Source organism: Pinus tabuliformis, chromosome 1_2 (genome assembly GCF_031772625.1).
Source record: "Pinus tabuliformis cultivar Carrire ecotype Pingquan chromosome 1_2, CPIR1, whole genome shotgun sequence".
Classification (NCBI taxonomy): Eukaryota; Viridiplantae; Streptophyta; class Pinopsida; order Pinales; family Pinaceae; genus Pinus; species Pinus tabuliformis.
In genome coordinates, this window is record NC_142298.1 from 999,392,610 (window position 1) to 999,412,994 (window position 20,385).

Below are 20,385 nucleotides of genomic sequence, written 5' to 3' on the forward strand. Positions count from 1 at the left end.
AAAGCATTTGGATTCTAAGTGGCCATCTCGATTACAAAAGTTGCAATGTCTATCAGTCTTCTTCCAATTGTTTTCATTTGTCTTATCATTTTGTTGAAATGATTTTTCATTTTCAGGCTGGAATTGCTTAGGACCCTTGTTTGGTTTAGGACCATTCTTTTTAGGATACAACTTCTTAGGATTCTTTGGATTTGGTTCCTGCTGGGTGGCTAACACTTTCTTAGAAGAGTTTCCAAGATGAAGAAGACCAAGGTGTAAGAGTTTTTCTTGTTCTCTTATTAAAGAATCACAAAAGGAATCAAAGGAAGGGGACTTGTAGGTTTGTCCTTGAAAAATGAAGGCTTCTCTTGTAGAATGGAAGGTGGAAACAGACACAGAATAGGCTGGTCCCAACTTAGTAAGAATGGAGTAGATAAGGCTACTATCTTCTTTCTTAACCTTAACACCTTGCAAGAGAAGTCTAAGGGTCTTGAACTTGGACAAAAAATCTTCAATGCAAGAAAAATTATTGGGGTCGAATGTAAGCAATTCATTTTCAAGTTGATGGGCTTTAAGTTCATTTTTAATTCCAAAGACTTTAGTAATCTGTTTCATTGCTTCATCAGGAGTATCAAGTTCTGCAATATGGAATCTAAAATCTGGAGAAATAGACATCCCTATCAACCCACGTGCTTGGTCTTGCCTATTTTCCCATTTAGCTGCCTTGTCTTCATCTTTCGGTTTGGTCCCTTGGCCAGTGGCTATTCTGTAAAGACCTTTACTTCTAAGTAAATCCACAATGTAGGACCACCATTGGAAGTAGTTGGTGCTGTCAAGAATAACTTGGCATGGACTTTCCATTTTTAAAAACACTGAAGCTATAGATGCTGAAACTAAGTGTTTCAATAGAAAGATCTCGAAAAATTAGGCTGGTTCAAAAAAACGATTCTGAAAACGGCTTCTGGATGAAGAAGTTATGTCTTTTTGAAGAAAATTTGATGAAGTCTCCGACGAAGTGCGGGAATGTGCGGAAATGAAAAAATCCACCCCCAAAAAATGAAGACTTGAACCCAAGACCTCTACTCTCATAAATTAGCTTTGCACCAAGTGAGCTATACAAAATGTAAATTAGCTTTGCACCAAGTGAGCTATACAAAATGTTTGAGAGAGAGAGAGAGAGAGGGTTGATGCTTTCGGTTGCATGCTTGCTTTGAGAAAGCTCTTTTTCCCTACGAAACAAAAAACACAAAACCCAACACGGACATACAAAAAAAAATGAACCTTATAGCTCGAAGTTAGCTTTAGCCGGAAACTAAATATTTTCAAAAACGAACCTTGCGGCTCGAAGTTAGCTTTAGCCGGAAACTAAATATTTTCCTCAATGTTTCTGATTTTCCGAGATCACACTAAGGCACAGTGGAAAAGAGCATACGCATGAGAAAAATCCTTCCTTTTTGTTTCTGATTTGCCCAGATCGCACCGAGTCACAAGGCAAAGAGCACACGCAGAAATGAAAGGTATAGATCCGATAATAAAAAAACTAAATAAACCGAAATAAACAGAGAGAAAATAACTGTAAACGACAAATAAGCACTGTATATCTCCAGATCTTAAAAATGACGCAGCTAGGGCTACCGGAAACCTTTTCGCGTGAAACGAAAGGGGTTCCTCACTGGAACAAATGCTCCCAACACAACAGAGCAGTGCCCTCAGCCCGAAAGCAGTCTAAAATAGTAGATCTAGGAAACGGTAGTCGGATGCAGTTCTACTGGCTTCAGATTTGGATCACCAACCGACGCGACCCTCAAATAGCTCTAATACCATGTAGGAATTTACAGGGTAAGCTCCTCAGATAGAACACCAAAGGACACCGCTCACAAACAGATCGCAGATCAATACACCAGTACTTTTATCGTGGTTAAAACCCTCATAGAGGGAAACATTCCACGGCCTGAGCCAACGCGGCCACTTCAGGCAATTTATTAATAAAAGAATGAAAATTTACATAAGCTTATCTCATGAACGGTTCACCTACAAATGATCCTCCATGCTCTTTAAATAGAGATCATGGACCAATCAGGTGTTAAGCCACGGATCAAGTGTCAGTAATACCGAGGAGAGAATGAACGGTCGGATCACTACATATCGTGACCGTCGAATTGTAAGTTACAAAATGTACATAGTAAAGAAACACACTTTAGCTAACCCTATACTAGACCAAGTTGTACTTAACTATTTCCTATGTGTTGGAATATCCTAACACCTCCATGGTTGCATTAGTTGAAGTCAGGTTGTTAGGTTTTTCAAACGGAAGTGACTACTTTCATAGACACTGTAAATAAATTCAATATAAACCCAGATATTGAAAACCTTGAGAAAAATATTGTAAGAAAATTATATAAACATCAAAGAAAAAATTATTTATTTATGCTCACCTGAAGAAAGAAGAATTTGAGGAAGAAATTCAGCATTCCAAATATTATTGGATCAAAATTTTAGTAGTGGTACACTCCCTTTTTTCTTGAAGTCCTTAGAAACTTAAAATGGTTGTCGACCCTAAAAATAAATCATTGATAGGATACCTGTGAGTGTGTAGAAATCAAAGTGTAATTCTTTAGAGTAACCCTCTCTGTAAACCAAATGCCTTAGAAAAAACCCAAGAAATATACTTAACTAAAATCATTATTTTAAAATGAAAACTCAAATCATTATTTTAAAATGAAAATCTTCATTCACCTCCAACCCTAAGAGAATTATTACTCAAAATATGATATGAAGAGTTCCTTTATCAACCTATAAATAACATAGAATGCACATAAAGTTCTAAGCCTTTGAACTAATGAAAAATCTATGGCTAAACTAGTAAAACCCTCAACAAGGCTATTTAACATAGGAAAATAAGAAACTACCTAATATTTGAAGCCTGATGGATTATAGGTTTGTGATACCTAGGTGACTTGTAGCAAGGAGGTGTATTTAATAACCTAAAATTTATCCAAGTAATTCATCAGTTAAATTTCTTCCAAAGTTTCGACAACAAATTGAACAAGGGAAGCTGCGAGGCAGCGAGTCCCTGCATCAAGTTAACCTTTGTCCGGACGGAAGTGTGCACACTAGCGTTCTCCTCTAAGCTTCTAGTTAGCTCATCGAAAAGACTGACTCCCGGGTAAACTAAGGTCCTGTCAGATTGCATAGCACATGCTAAAAGTTGTGATGCCTGCCAGAGGTATGGACCAATGCAGTACAAGTTGGCTTCCGACTTAGACCCGATTATCAAGCCTTGGCCATTTTGAGCTTGGGCAATGGATATCATCGAACTATTCCAGATCGTCAAGTACACAGTCATGCGCCATACTCACAGTCTTTACTAGGACCTCTGCTTAGTCTAGAAGCTCTAGTCATAGAATTCTCCTCTAAGCTTCTAGTTAGCTCATCGAAAAGACTGACTCCCAGGTAAACTAAGGTGCAGTACAAGCCAGCTTCTGACTTAGACCCGATTATCAATCCTTGGCCATTTCGAGCTTGGGCAATGGATATCATTGGAATATCCCAGATCGTCAAGTACACAGTCATGCGCCATACTCACAGTCTTTACTAGGACCTCTGCTTAGTCTAGAAGCTCTAGTCATAGAATTCTCCTCTAAGCTTCTAGTTAGCTCATCGAAAAGACTGACTCCCGGGCAAACTAAGGTGCAGTACAAGCCGGCTTCTGACTTAGACCCGATTATCAAGCCTTGGCCATTTCGAGCTTGGGCAATGGATATCATCGGACTATCCCAGATCGTCAAGTACACAGTCATGCGCCATACTCACAGTCTTTACTAGGACCTCTGCTTAGTCTAGGAGCTCTAGTCATAGAATCACTTCTAGACATAGAACCTCTAGTCTTTGCATAGCAAGTCAATCACAGCCAGGAGTAGCCTTAAGGGCATAGCCAAGTAGGTCCTATTTGATGTGGCATCAATGATACACTGCCTCTCCTTTGTGAGCTTGATATGCTAGTTTCGTAATCATCGGCATCCCAGCAGAGACGATAAAAGCATAAAAATGAGAGTTTTAGCAGCCTGCCAGAGGTATGGACCAATGCAGCACAAGCCGGCTTCCGACTTGGACCCGATTATCAAGCCTTGGCCATTTCGAGCTTGGGCAATGGATATCATCGGACTATCCCAGATCGTCAAGTACACAATCATGCGCCATACTCACAGTCTTTACTAGAACCTCTGCTTAGTCTAGAAGCTCTAGTCATAGAATCATTTCTAGACATAGAACCTCTAGTCTTTGCATAGCAAGTCAATCACAGCCAGGAGTAGCCTTAAGGGCATAGCCAAGTAGGTCCTATTTGATGTTTGTGAGCTTGATATGCTAGTTTCGTAATCATCGGCATCTCAGCAGAGACGATAAAAGCATAAAAATGAGAGTTTTAGCACCATGGCAGATCCAAATGCATAGCATCAAGTTAAAATAATCATTTCTTATGAAAAATTGTAACATGTGAAGAGTACAAGACAAGCACAACATTATGCCTATGAAGCAGATTATGCCTATAAAGCAAATTGATACTTTTTTCAGACAGTTTTCATATATATAGAAAAAACGAAACTAGAATACTGGCATCAATGATACACTGATTCTTTAGATTCAAGGAGCGTTGTTATTTCTAATCAGGGCAGTCTGTAGTGCCTCTCCTTTTTCAGCTTGATATGCTTGTTTTGTAACCATCGGCATCCCAGCAAAGACGATAAAAGCATAAAAATGAGAGTTTCAGCACCATGGCAGATACAAATGCATAGCATCAAGTTAAAATAAGCATTTCTTATGACAGACTGTAACATGTGAAGAATACAAGACAAGCACGACATTATGCCTATGAAGCAGACTGAAACTGGAATACTGGTTAGATTCTTTAGATTCAAGGAACGCTGTTATTTGCAATCAGGGCAGTTTGCAGTGCTTCTCCTTTGTCAGCTTGATGTGCTAGTTTTGTAATCATCGGCATGCCAGCAGAGACGATAAAAGCATAAAAATGAGAGTTTCAGCACCATGGCAGATCCAAATGCATATTTGAAGCATCTGTCGTAGACCTGTAACAGACAAGGAAGCGGGGAATTAAGACAACGCGTAAAGTAATGCAAAAATAGGCGTGAGATTCACAATTTTGACTATACAACTGAAACATACTCCATAATCATATGCTCTTCGTTCAAGATGTTATTGTTTTCTTGGTCTCTTTTTTCTTCGTGTTTCTACTTTTACGATGTCGATAATCAGAAGAGTCATGAGAACAAGTGCTAAGAGAAACAATGCTGCTAGTTGAGTAAGTTGGCTTATGCTAATGGATTCCATCTAATGCGAAGCAGAGAGATGTATGTCAATATCTAGGTGGAGAAGGTGGTTTTCTTTTGTAAGCGAGAAATTAGGCATTGCTTTTGCCAATTTATAAAAGAGTTCAATGTGTTTGCAAACTGGTTTTAAGTGTGAATGGAACTGGGTTTTCGAGAATATTTTACTGTACAACCAAATCGGGAAAGCCATGCAAGATCACAAGACTTGAATGCGGGGTAAACTACTGACACGTGCAGAAGTAAGTACGTATACGGATTGATTTGGAATGGATCTGAAATACTTGAAGATCAGATTGGAGGAGGCCAGTATTAAATGATCGCTATAAAACGGAGAACTTACGTTAAGTGAGCAATCGATTGGCATATGAAATGATGTATTTGACGGAAAAAGTAAATGGGAGATTAGGTGATGTATCTGACATCAGGGGCAGATCTCAAATGAAATCTTAGGGTTATATTGTGGCCAAGATATTCTAATAAACAATTTGCAATTAAGCGATCTATCTGACATCGGAAGCAGATGGCATATGAGATGATGTATGTGACGGCAATAAATGGGAAATTAGGTGATGTATCTGACATCAGGGGCAGATTTCAAATGGAATCTTAGTGTTAGATTGTAGGTCACTATTTTCTTGGTCTTCCAACTACTTCAGAAAGGAGAATCCATCAATCCACTGACCACCTATTCACCTTGATTAATCAATGGATCTGCTTTGGTCTTTGACCAATATGTCCTTACCCTACTACATGCCAATCTTGATTTGTGGAATTGTTTAAAGTCTAAATAAGTCTTGTTCTAGGCAACTCATATTTGGGTTAAGTTATTATATTCAACAAACAAAGATCTTTGACAAGTATCGTACGGCTTGACTAATAGTAAATGGTTAAGCATGTACTAAGGTCCATAAGTTGAAAACCTTTGATCCCTTAAAAACATTATAACCCTGATTCAGACTTTCCTTTTCAGTTAAGCTGTTTGCAGTATTGTACCGCGAATTCTTGTAGGGTTGGTGAATTCTTGTTCTCTTAGACACAAGAAGAGGGAAATTGCATTTTCTGAGGTGTGGGTACTGTCGCAATAAACACTACTCTGTTAACTTTCATGATATTTGAACTTGAACATATTTAGTGCAGGTGTTAGCAGAAATTATTGGGACATTTTTCCTGATATTTTCAGGATGTGGATCAGTCGTTATTGATCAGAAAAGCGATCATTCCATCACTCATCTGGGTGTATCGCTTGTTTGGGGAATGGCAGTAATGATCATAATTTATGCCATAGGTCATATTTCTGGAGCTCATCTCAACCCTGCAGTGACTCTGGCCTCTGCACTTCTGCGAAGATTTCCTTGGGCTCAAGTATGTATAGAATTGTTTTAGGCAAATTAATATATGGACGGAGATTGCTAAACTTATGTTGATTGTAAATTCTGGAATATTTGAGAATTTGTTGATTATAGATGGGGGAATATTTGAGAATTTGAGAGATAGTCCTCCGTTTGATGTTTGGAGAAGTGGCACACATAGCAGCGACAGTACCTACTGGCTCAGACATGCAGTCCTTCGTGTTAGAAATACTTATCACGTTTTTCCTAATGTTTGTGGTTTCTGCTGTCTCTACTGATACCAAAGCGGTATCTATTTCTGACTACCCTCGATTTTTCTTGAACTATTTGTATTCATTTAATAAGGATGAGATATGCCTGCACATGCCATTAAATTTCTTATTACAGTAACTGCGAGTTTCCAATGGAACAGATAGGAGAATCGGCAGGACTGGCAGTTGGAACAACGATTGCAATGAATGTAATCATAGCTGGGTATGATCAAAGCAAGGTTTTAAAGTTTCTATGCAAAAGAGGTCTTCCAACTACTTCAGAAAGGAGCATCCATCAATCCACTGACCACCTATTCACCTTGATTAATCAATGGATCTGCTTTGGTCTTTGACCAATATGTCCTTACCCTACTACATGCCAATCTTGATTTCCGGAATGTCTTATGTCATTATTTATATGCTGCAGTATACTAGAATGAGAAAGATTTGAGAACAAATGCAAAGACTTCCTGTTTAAAGTCTAAATAAGTCTTGTTCTAGGCAACTCATATTTGGGTTAATTTATTATATTCAACAAACAAAGATCTTTGAAAAGTATCGTACTGCTTGACTAATAGTAAATGGTTAAGCATGTACTAAGGTCCATAAGTTGAAAACCTTTGATCCCTTAAAAACATTATGTGCTTCATAGAGTGCAGGCGTTATCAGCATATTAACCCTCCGGTGATACCTTGTAAAAGCCCTCACAGGTTCGGGCCTCTGTAGCTGACGTGAGGCAGAACAGTGATGAAAAGGAAGGGAATTGTGGCTCCTATGTCAGCAGATCCTGAGCAAAGAAGGAGCTAAAGGATAGTTCCAGATCTATAGTAATTTCTGTAGCAACTTTGGTTACAAACTTCTGGTTAGGGCTTCTGGATTGATTTCAGTTCTGTAGAATTCATTTTATGATTAAAATCTGCCCTGAAGTTAACTCTGAACAAGCTTACACTCTTGAATTTTGGTTAATCTATACATACATTGTTCTCTCAAGCTCAAGTTTTGAAGATTGGATTGTATGAATTGCTGTATATTGAATTGGATTACTCATTATGCTCACTACAGTGTTACAATTATTGACACAGTGTACCAGAAAATACATAGAGCAAAGGAACTACAACAATATGTGAGCTGTTTGTATCAAGAAGACAAGAATTAATTGGCCAATGCTTTCATGGCATACCTTTATGTTCAGTACTGCTGCCCATGATAGGCATTAACCAGTGTTTGGATTGGGTCAAAACTGTGTAATGAGCGGGTTGATCAACAGACCCGCTTGACCAACATAGTCCCTCTCATGTGTGTTGAGTAGATGTAATAAATAGGCATTGAATACGAATAAGAGAGGGGTGTAACAATTAGTACTTGATACTGTACTTCAATGATTGAACTAAAGGATACATAAGAGGTATATGACAGAAAATGCAGTTGGTATTAAGTACCCAACCTTGAACCTTAAGGTCAAAACTCTTTGCTAATCTAATTGAAATTCATAGCCTTCATTCAGGCCTCTCCAAAATATTTGATAGAAAGCAGTCAGCATAGTCATTCAGATCAAACAGTAGTAAAAAAAAGTTTTCAAGTGGATATTAAGTCAATTCAACTGATACAAGAGTCCAAAATATTAGTAGCCTACTTCATTTTCATACCTTAATGACACATACATTATGGATTCACTTGATATAGTAGTGTAATAAATCACATAGCTATGAACAAGGAGGTATAACAAGAGATTTTCTAGTTGGAACCATATTCTATATGAATACAGTAACAACACGTATTAGTTACATTGGAGTCCACTCCATTGAATGCCATGCAAAAATTTTGTTGTGCACCACAAAATCTTAGACGGCATACCAGTTTCAGTCTAGGTGAATATAATACCCGTCAACACTGTATGTGGAACCATAATAGCAATCTAAGCTTACTGATATGACAATGAATAACAGGTGAAGCTTACAAGCTCTTCAAATTATTTCAAATCCCTGTTCCTTTCATCCCAATCCCCAAAACTGTCACCGAAACTGTCAATGCCATATGAAATATCTGCTATATAGTCCCACTTCAACATATAAATACCAAAACTTGTCCTGAGGCTGACAGATGTGGACAGTTCTTGATCTTTCAACAGTGGTCGTGTACTACAAGCCTAAATGAAGACAATGTAGTAGTAATACAATTGAATATTGGATTCCTTATAGGTGATAGGTAGAAACAGGCAGCAAGCAGCACATACCTTAATGACACATACATTATTGATTCACTTGATATAGTAGTGTAATAAATCACATAGCTATGAACAAGGAGGTATAACAAGAGATTTTCTAGTTGGAACCATATTCTATATGAATACAGTAACAACACGTATTAGTTACATCGGAGTCCACTCCATTGAATGCCATTGATTCCATCATACCAGTGTATTCATTATGTCAAATACCACCATTGATTCACTAGTTAGTATGGTTTATGTTACCCTATTACCATTGACCTGTTGCTAGTAGTGATTTACGTATGAGAGTTGTGATCGAATACACGAAAGCCAGTAATATGCAACAACAACAATGGTCTAAGCAATGGGAATAGCACTAATCTAATGCTTATCTGACTAATCAAGTATGGATATCACATATTTCCCAAAGTAGTACCATCAAATTTGACACTGGTTGGAAGCTTTTGATGCAATGGAGCAAGCCACACCAAATTGTTACAGGTATATTGTTTCTCTTTCCTATGCTGGCATTTAAGACAAAAGAAAATGACTTATTTCGCTAAGCTACTGCATCAGCAAAGTAATCACTCTGCAAGCACAACTGACAATAATGGCTTTAAATTACAACCCAAGACATTGAAATTTTTTAGCAAAGAACTGGGAGGTGGCCATGATGAAAGTGGCATTCAGGATTATGATAACACACTGCTTGAAGAACTGCCAATGAATGAAACTTTGAATGTTTTGTCTACTGGTAATCAAAGAGGGAGTTGGACAGATTCCTATAACTATTGTTGCCTATTGCAGGACTGCATTTATGAGAAAAAGGTTGCAGAGGGAAAGGGATTGCATGCTCGCATGAGCCAAGATGCATTTGAACCAGACGTTTTTCTGAGCACAAAACTTACGCAATCTGGAGGCTGCACGCGAAGTGTTTGACAAAATTCCCAAACGAAATTCAGTCTCATGGAATGTTCTGCTTGCATACTCGACAATGCGCTCCTTGTATACAAGATAATGAGCAAAACGGATGTGGTTGGCTTGAAGCCTCACGATGTAACCTTCTTGCCTGTTCTGACTGCTTGCAGCCATTCAGGTCTAGTGAATGAACGAGGGCATTGGTGGGCACATGGAAAGACATCAAAGGGGTGAGGCACTTTAATGAATATTGCTCTGTAACATTTTTTTCGTTGCAAAGAAATTTTCATTCATTAAAACCTGGATTATATATCAGAATCTTAGGTCAAACTTTTAATTCAAGGTTTCATTTGGCGGTAAATTTTTGGAATGGGATTAAACTATAACAGGAAAGACTACTTTCAAGAAGGAGATGAAGTGCATGAAAAATTAGATGTGCTCACAGCTTTCAGGCGGGCAATGACAACATGGGGGAAATGCATTGATGAAAATGTGAATCCTGCAAGAACCCGTGTTTTCTATCGTGGCTACTCAGCCGCCCATTTCAGGTGAGTGTTAGATTCCAATCTTGCTTTGTGTTTTCCATTACGTTCCTTATATTGTTGCCTAAATAAATGAATAAACTTCAGAAAAGATATTGTAAGACGGCTATCTTAAATACAGGGGGAGGTGAATGGAACTCTGGTCCAGCAAATGCATACTCCTGTTACTATTTTAAATGTTACAAGATTGACAAATTTCCGTAAGGATGGGCACCCTTCTGTTTATGGCAAGCATTTTACAGAATTAGACCAAAAGAAATCACGGAGATATCAGGATTGCAGCCATTGGTGTCTTCCAGGGGTCCCAGATGCATGGAATGAGTTGGTCTTTGCTTCCTTGGTCATGGAAGAGAAGTGGAAGCACAGATAGTGAACTGCTGAGAAAAACGTGCATTTAGAACAAGTTTGTAGATTTTGGTTCCCCAAGTAAGGATCAAGGAGAGAGAGCAAATGAAGGGAAAATGTTGGGCACCACATTGCTGTTTGCAGCTGAAGATGGTGTAGTTTAGTGGTTGGTCACGCTTGTTTCTTAAGTGAAAATCGCATGACACCAATGCTATAAGGAGGGTACGTGTTATGCCTGCTACATTATCAAAAGTCAGCGTTTGACATTTGCAGTAAATGACAGCAATGTCTCAAAAGAGATTACATGTTATGTTTCCCTGAAGCCTGACGATGTCACCTTCTTGGCTGTTCTGACTGCTTGCAGCCATTCAGGTCTAGTGAATGAAGGTTGGCATTATTTCAATACCATGACTCGAGATCAGTGTATCCCACCAAGAACAGGGAATTACGCCTGTATGGTTGATCTCCTTGGCCGTGCCGGTTGTTTGGATGAGGCATATGATTTTATAAAAAAAATTCCATTTAAACCTAATGTTACTGTTTGGGGAGCCTTACTTGGTGCCTGCCAAGCCCATGGCAATATGCAGATAGGAAAAGTTGCAGCAGAACACTGCAGTTGGATTGAGGTAAAGAGCAGGGTACAACAGTAAGCATATTGATAAGCAGAAGAAGGTATTCATGTGATTGAAGGACAGCGAAAGTGTGCATTAATCTGAATTTAGGCTTGAGATACTTTACCATCAAATTAGTCAAAACGTCTTTATAAACCAACTACTAGGATCAATAAAGAATACCATTCATAAGTGTCCATACTGCAGCTGCTTTCATAAGTGTCCATTAATCTTCAGCAGCAGCGACCAAAAAGGATGAATAGGACTAGGAAGTTAGAGTGTGTCTTGATGCATCTGCAATCTAGATTCTAATATAAGCATGTCACTTGACTCTAATAACCCACGCCCTAACTCAATGGGGTGGGGCATGCTGAGGACTACTTCCCTTGATTCCAGCCATACCCAGTAAACGATATATACCTGGTATGACGTATTGACATATATAACCTACACACTAATGCATTGAATGAAAGGATTGACTTGAACCCGCCAGTGATACGGGACATACATTGATAGCAGTGGATAGTGCGGTCTAGAGAGCTGGGCAGATAACGCAGTGGAGCTTCTCCTGCTTTTTTGTCGAATGAATTACTTAACTACTAAGTCTCAAGGAACATATGCAAGTGTCGTTATATCTTAAGCTCAGATCTTTTAAGCACCTGGAGGTTTGCCCCTTTATCCCTCTGCTGGGTGATTTAATCATCTCAGAGCTTACATCATGTCTTCTTGTTGTTCTGTTTTGCTACATGCTACTTGCTCAAATACTTAATTAGGCCTGTCACTGTTCTATTTTGCTACGACCTAATCGCCCTGATATAATTAGATGTGTTGAATGATTATAACATAGACAAAGCACTGTAAGTATAAGACACCACCTTATCTAGTTTTGGCCTCTCTGTAAGCTTCCAACAAGTTCAGAGTTCGAACATCGAAACTAGACTTAACAAATTATGAATCAATTAAGCGAGAGAAGAAAGAAAGAACTACATGAGATTTGAGCATATTCAAAAAGCAACTTCAAAATCCAGCATGCAATTAATGATGCAATGGAAGGTGAGCTTGGAACTTACAAAGCTTTGCTAGAGTCCATATGGTCATTTTCTGCCCACACTGTGCAAGCAACCAGCAGCTGCTTCATTATAAAAGTTCATCTTCTCAATCACAAACCCACAGTTTAGTAGGAAATTCAAGATACAACTGAATTACCTGCTTTTTTGACATAGTTAGCACACCTAAATTCAAATTAAATGAATTCAAAACCGTCTCAAATTAATCTCTCTAGGATACATATAAATTCATGTTACAAGCTGCTTTCTGGAAGAAAACTGCGAAGTTAACAATGAATAATACAATTGTGCTGATGGAAAAATTGAAACGAAAAGAACTGACTGTGTCTCATGTGAGTTGTAGCTGACATTCTTTAATCTCATTCTTCTCGACTTTTACTGGCCATAGTTGCTCATGTTGATCCTTAACAAGACAAGATACCTTCCCTTCTGACCTTGTCATAAACTCGTTATGCAGTTGCTTGCATCCATCCACAGGTGGTGTAGAAGAATGACTAGGACTGAGAGGTATCTCTCCATGAGAAGAATCCTCAGATGATTTCTTTGTTTGATAAGGTGCCTTTGTACAGACTCTAGAATTGAGAAACACGCAAAGGACAATGGTTTTAGAAACAAAGACAAATGCATGAACTACAAGTTCAAAAAATAAAATGCCAGATGCCCAAATACCTTTCTTTTCGCTTTTCAAGAAATCAAGCAAGCGATGCTTTACGCGCTTGTGGTACTGCTGGGGTTATAAAGAGACTAAATCAGGCATACATAATGAGAGTTTACGACAGTACAACCCAATACGAATTCACTAACATGCTACAGAAGTTCAAGACTAGCTAGTTCATCAGTCTGTACCTCGTGGCATAATTGGAGCTGGAGTAGACACTGCAGCATTCACCTTTGGAGTTTCCTGCAAATTGGTAGAAGCCCCATTATTTTGGTTTGTCTGTGAATCTCCAGTGCTTGACATTGCTGGAGTAGGTTGGCTAGTCTGAACAGTTGCCTGTGAGTTTTGGGAATGTCCTTGTGGATTTGTTGTACATGATGCATTTGACAGTCTTGGTCCAATAGGTGTGCCTTGCCTAGCATGACCATTGGTTGCTACTGACATTGACATTGCTGGGCTTTGACATGGGGTAGTGGCTATCTTTCCAGACCAGAAATTTCCATTGCCAGCTAAAAACATAATTGCTTGAGCCTGCCATCAACAGTTTCATTTACTCAATGTTGTAGAAATTTAACTGCACCGATTATATAAATCCAAATGCTCTCATACTAAAGAGACCTCCAAATAAAAAAAAGAGTATAACAATAGTAATACCCACTTGTCACCTAATGACATAGCTTCATGAAAAAGAAATAAAGAGTAGTCCTATAAACCCTGGTAACCTTGCCTTTTTTGAACCAATCTTAATTAAAATCATTTGAGATGTTTGAATCAACCATCTAAAAAAAATGGTATTTCAATTTGAATTTACATATTGCAAAGTTCATGTAACCTTATTTGGGCATACCTTGTCTGCAGGAACATCATCATAAACATTTACTGAGCCAGAATAGAAAATTGTCAGCTGTGCGCCTACTGGCTTTTCAGAAACACTGGCAACAACCCTTCAAAACCAAAAATGCCCACAGATTTGTCAATCCACAATGAAGCTAAAGATAATTGGCATTCTGCATGAACCATACAGAGAGTAAGATAATATATTTACAAACCTTAAACTAAAATTACAACTTAACATTAGCATTGACAATCATATTACCCTGGTATAGTGGTTCTGGTGGAGGCTCCAACAACAGGCAAGAAGGAATGTTGTCCAGCTAAGGGAATTCCTTGAAACTGTCTCACCAAAGTAGTTGTTCCTCGATGCTTATTTGACATCCACATTCTTTCGCACAATGGCTTGGGAGCTCAGTACCAGCTTTCCTGATGCAAGTTGTGTTGAGCTGTTTGTATAAAAAACACAAGAATTAATTGGCCAAAGCTTTCGTGGCCCATCAAAGTTCAGGAAATCCATGACTAAGGAGGCAGACCAAAAGAACTACAACAATATGTGAGCTGTTTGTATCAAGAAGACAAGAATTAATTGGCAGTCTATTAACCATGTTATTTTTCAACCAAGTAATTTATTATACTTAAACATAAATTGAAGTTCATTAAAATAATTAGTAAAGTGAATATGCCGGTTAGAAAAATGAATAAAACAGGCTGCCAAATGTTGCATGCACAAAGAAACGTGGCCACATGTTAGCAACGTAAAGTGTCTTCTCTTACACAAGACCAACTAAACAGCAAGAACCAACTGCTGCAAGCTGTGGTTTTGTGGACCAAGCATTTGTCACAAGAGACATAAATCCCTCTTCAGTTGCTAGAAAAGCATTCCGTATCACCGCCAAAAGTATCGCTGCAGCTACCAGAGAAAGGAATTTCCACGACCCGAATACATGTTCATTCAGAAACTCCACCACAGCAACATTCCATTTTCTGTTATAATGATTTTTAATGTCCTTTATAACTTTGTCCAGATATGCAACTTTTGTGAGAGGAACGCACTTACCCATGATGTTCCACAGGCTCGCAACCTCTCCATCATTTCGGATGTGGTTTGTAATAATTCTGCTCTCTTTCAGTAATCTAACATCTTCTTCGCTGTCGATCATCCCGTTTATGAAATCAGTGTATCCTATGAAAACCAGCGCACCCGGAGCTGCAGAAGATTCAAATGCCACCAGATTTCTCAAGATTACCTCCGTGTTGGCATCCAACCTTACTTTGGGGAGGTAAATCGTGGCAGTCTTCTCATCAAATTGTATTGTGGTGAGGTCGCCGTCCGTAGCAACGAATTTGACTCCCGCAGAGGATAAAGCGGCCACGGATGGAATAGCTAGTTCGTCTCGTGTGGGTGGTATGATCTTTTCGGTGGATTCTTGGCCCTCCCCCTTTTCGGCTCCCTCTGCATCCTCCTCCTCAGATTTCATCTCACCTTGATCGACAAAAAGAGACAAGGGTTTCTTCAGAGCACTCAGAGCAGGCAGATTCCCAATAATAGAAAGAAGATGTAAGGGCAACTTCATCAGAAATCGCAGAGGCCTCCCGTTCAGCAATCGCCGAGGCAAATCTGTAAGAAATCGAAAGGGACCTACCTTAATAGAGGACAAAGTCTTCCACAGCAAACTGAAAGCCTGTGTAACGGTTGACATGTTCTCTGTATCAGCCGTATCTTTCCCCTCCTCAGTTGAAGTTAAATTTTGATTGCTGGAAGCAGGGACGATAGCGTAATACAGCACCTCAAGCACATGCCCTTTCTCGTTTATATGGAGCTTTGAATCCTCGGGCAACTTGAAGCTGAAAGGCGATAATTCTTGGCACACAAGCCTCAGCAAGCTCGACAGCCTCTCTTCTGCCTTGGCTCTAGAACCCAATTGCAACTCCAAAAGATTTTGCAAAAGAAAGAGCGGCAATTGATTTTCCAGCATCATGAGATCTCTGAAAATGGAGTTGTGGGTAGAACCAGTGCCAGTCGGATGTAAGACTCGCCCCAGCCCCAGCTGGCGAGCAGTTCCACCGCCTTACCCCGAACCGCCTTATACTAACAGCAGTTGAACCAGCTTACCCTACAGAACCTTAGTTCCTACTTCGCATTGATGCTATGTTACATACGATGCACCTGTTGATGAGGATCATGCGACAGACACTGAGTTGCAGTCAGCTAGTGCCAGGCACGCACACCTGCACAACACCTGTTAAGACCAAACCGGAGCATACCCTGCAACCTTAGCATATACCTGTTTGCAGATAATACGAATTAACGAATTAATGCTAGCATTAACACGAGACCGTTGACGGTCAGGCATAATGAACTAGGCCTAAATAGCAACTTAACCTATGTTCGGGCCTCTTCCGCCTCGGGAAGAGGCCAAATAAGATGGGAAAGCTTCAGCGGGGAATCAGACTTTGGTTATCTGGGGAGAACACCGCACAGCGCATTTCCGGACTTTATACTAAGCGCCGTATAACAGACTAAAAAAACTGTAAACTAATGCTAAGTCGAAGACTAACGATTACTATAGTCCCTACCGATTGCCAAATGGCAGGGACTAATAAGGAAAACTTAAAATTTATAACTTTTGTCACTAGTAATAACCCTCAGAAAATATATGCATTTCCTTACCTATCACTATGGTCAAGTTTCAGTCCCAGGATAAGAAGAAAAACACATTCACCTTGAACAACAAGTTTAGGAAACCCTAACTTCATGCATGAGAGCTCTCTGATCACAATGAAAAATAAAAATGTCAAACATCAAGGTGATGAGGGTAGTCATTCAATTAGATCAGGAATCAAATGATCTAAATGTCTAGTCGTTAGAATTAATCAAATTCACGCATCTGTACTTTGGTCAAGCGAAAAGATATACATGTATGTACGCATGCAGGACACGTAACCCAACCTCAATTTTCAATGAATACAATTGTAAGAATAAAGGGTGGTTGAAGTGGCATGTGTTTGAATTATAACTAGGGGAGTGTTAACTCGGATCACGAAAAAGACAAATTTTTAAAGAATAAACTAATTAAAACCTTTCATGGATGTCCATGCCATATAAAGCTATAAATCATTATAATGTAATAACTTGTTTTAGACCCCGCAATCAAAGTCTACATGTTTAACAATTATTGTTAATAAGGGTACATAACCATCGAAAATAACTATGGACCAAGGTGAAACTTTTTACAAATATTAATGTATGAAGGCTTGTTTTTTAATATAGCACATTAATATCTTAAGTTGTAGGTGGGTTATGAATTGAGTTACTATAATGCAATATTTAAGTGGTGTTCTCACAACACTTAAATTATATAATTTTAATAACTACAAGAAAACCTTGTATTAACGCAATGGGACATATTGGAAAGGAAATGGTTATTCGAGGTATTTGGAAATTTGGGTATAAACGAATAACTTATAGCTATACATATGATTTAATTATTAGAAATCGAATAAATATGAAGTGGAAACACATAAGAACTTATGTAACCATGATGACAAGATTTGTTAGAAGTTTTTTTTGTATAGGTAAATCACATCCTGTATTAGAGTTGTAGGCTATAGCCCTAACACCTATGGGCTAGATCACCATTAGAATATAACAAAATAAATGTTTTTTTCTTACATAGTAAGGATTAGAAGGATAGTAATGGTAAAACCATTTGCAATATGTGCTAATGCAGAAAAACAATTAGTATAGTTAGTTGGTGAAACATCACCTCATAAAGTGGAACTATTAGATACAGTGAAATGGTTGTAACTGAAATTATCCAATATTAGTGTAGAAATTGAAACATTTGTTGAAATCTATTGTTGAGCAAGAAAGGCTCATTAAAAACTTAACTGATAAGTCAAATATGAAAATAGTGCAACCAAATACAGAGGAGGAGGATAGGGAGGAGTCTTATAAACAATAAAATATAAACAACATGGATAAGAGTGATGCTATTAGACTTGAAGATGAAGATGAAAATGAACACAATGTAGTCAAAATTCTCCCAATAGTACCTAGCCAAGGGAATAAACAAACAGTAGAACTACAATGGATTTTTAAATAGATTAGACTTCCAACCTTTGATAGTGAGTCAAAGGAAGCAGTGGAGGTGTGTGTTGGTGTCCCAAATTGCCCTATTTTTACCCCATTTCTATAAACATTAACCTCTGTTTTATCTCAACTTAAACCTCTCTTTCCTGTACTAGTCCAAGATAACTACCTATTCTTTCATATGCTTCGTATTTTACATTAAGATTTATTAAAGTGCTTTATTGATCATTTTTACATTTATTCATGCCTATTAAGTACCTCTTGTATCCTAAAAGTAATTGAGGAACTTAGTGTTATTTATGAGTCAGTATGATCAGTGCAGGCAAATTCCTACACCGCCACGATGATTGTTCTGAGATTTCCGTGAGTTGAATCTTTCCACGTGGACGTTTTGATCCATGACTCCGAGTTCAGTTGTTGATTAACTGAGGATGGATATCGGTGGCACACAATCAGGGATGTTTTCCAAAGATGGTCTATGGCTAGCGAAGTACACGTTCCATTATAACTGTTAGCCAATTTTGTAATGTTCGGTTGTTAGTATGTTTGGCTGAAAGGCCTGAATAAGAAAATGACTGTAATTAGTGGAATATGGCTAAGGCCAAAAGGATGTATAAAATATAGATTGTAGGTAGAACTAGCTAGCGATCATTATACTGTAATTTCATTTTCTATGTAATCTGGTATCGCCCTCAACTCTAGGCTGGACTCGCACTACTATGTACATTTGTTGATCAAGTAATACAAGGAATCTACCATGTTATTCATGCACTATGTTTAATTTATCTTTGATGCGTACTTGAGTGCTTAATCTTTTCATTTCTTAAACGGGAAATGATTTGGTTGGCTAGGGCCCAGCCAACCCAACTCATTTACATTTGTGCTTTCGTTATTCGGAAAGACTATGTGGATATTTCCCTTTGCAGTTGTGTGGTGTGAATAGTTTTATATTTATTTCTGAAGTTCTAATTTAAATCTATTTTCCAATTAAGTGTGAAATGGATCCGTGGCTTGGGGGTTAATTGAGTTATTTATTTTCTGTAATTCCTTTATCACATTTATTTACTCACAATTATTATCTCGATTTTCTTCTGCTTGGATCGTGCAAGAATCCCTTTTCCTGTACCAATGCATCTGATTGCGTGCACTCTGGTTGAGTCATTTCTTTTACAGCGAACATTGCATTTCTTTCCCTAATTATCATTTTAGTTATTCTTGCAAGCAAATGGGCTACTAATTTTAGTAATTGTCTTCAGCATTAAAAGTATATTTCTAAAAGATCTGATAACCATTGCTTGAATTTATCATAGACACGTTATACTTGCATTTTATGCTTTATGACCAAGGAACATAAACACTTTAAGTGGATTGTCGAAGTTAGATGATACATGCAAATCACTTAGACTACTACTTTGATTACCTTGAGTTGCTTTCATTTCATGAAGTTTACTTCCTTTGCAAGATTTAATTAATTAGATAATTTCTTTTCCATCGATAATTTATCTCAAAATTTCGTTTGCAACTGCAATTCTTTTTCAGCATGTCTTTCAATCTTTTCGAAAGTAAATTAGAAACTTGGTGAGGGAAACTCTGCCTCGGTGCAAGAGCTGGTCTCTTATCACAGAAACAGAGTGCTCTAAGCCCTAAGGCCTAGAGCACCTCCATAAAGACATAAATATTCAACAAGGGAGGTAAAATATACTTTTACATAGAGGCACTGTACCTGCACTAGTGCAAGCACATTACAATAGTACAAGAACAAGTTGTTTGTGTAGAATGAAGATCAAGAGGAAAACAAATGTATGCAAGGGCCCACTTGTCAGATTGTTAGCCATCTATCTGAAGATAAACATATCATTTCCTTCCATCATTTAATATTGCTTCAGTTGTGTGAAAGCTCCTTTACTTGATTTACTTTCAAATTGTTCTTTTATATTCCAACACTAGAGTTACTTTGGTGTCAATTGCCTTTAAGATTATTTTATGTCTGATTTTGCAAACATTTCCTTTAAGAAGTAGCATTAAGAATAGGAAAAGTTCATACCACTTCTAGCATTTCCTGTTCTTCATCTCTAATTTTACAAAACCCCTAGGTTGACAATTAAGTGTTGAGGAGTTTGCTTAAGTGCAATTCCTGCAACCAATAGTGTGGCGACTCAACATGAAAAAATGTTTTCATCTATA

The 20,385-nt window shown here is 38.2% G+C and overlaps 1 protein-coding gene and 1 pseudogene across 2 annotated transcripts; both read right to left on the reverse strand.

The window, feature by feature from the left end:
• Window positions 1–12,797: 12,797 nt before the first annotated feature.
• On the reverse strand, window positions 12,798–14,495 carry LOC149209440 (protein TIFY 6a-like; annotated as a pseudogene). The gene is made up of 5 exons (XR_016253086.1): window positions 14,371–14,495; window positions 14,122–14,218; window positions 13,463–13,805; window positions 13,286–13,343; window positions 12,798–13,188 (listed from the first exon to the last, which is right to left on the reverse strand). The product of XR_016253086.1 is annotated as a protein TIFY 6a-like (transcript).
• A 383-nt stretch (window positions 14,496–14,878) lies between these two features.
• Window positions 14,879–16,087, reverse strand: LOC149209441 (putative UPF0481 protein At3g02645). Its single transcript, XM_089398627.1, has one exon. It carries the CDS (start codon window positions 16,085–16,087, stop codon window positions 14,879–14,881), a length of 1,209 nt encoding a protein of 402 aa, XP_089254753.1.
• Window positions 16,088–20,385: the final 4,298 nt, after the last annotated feature.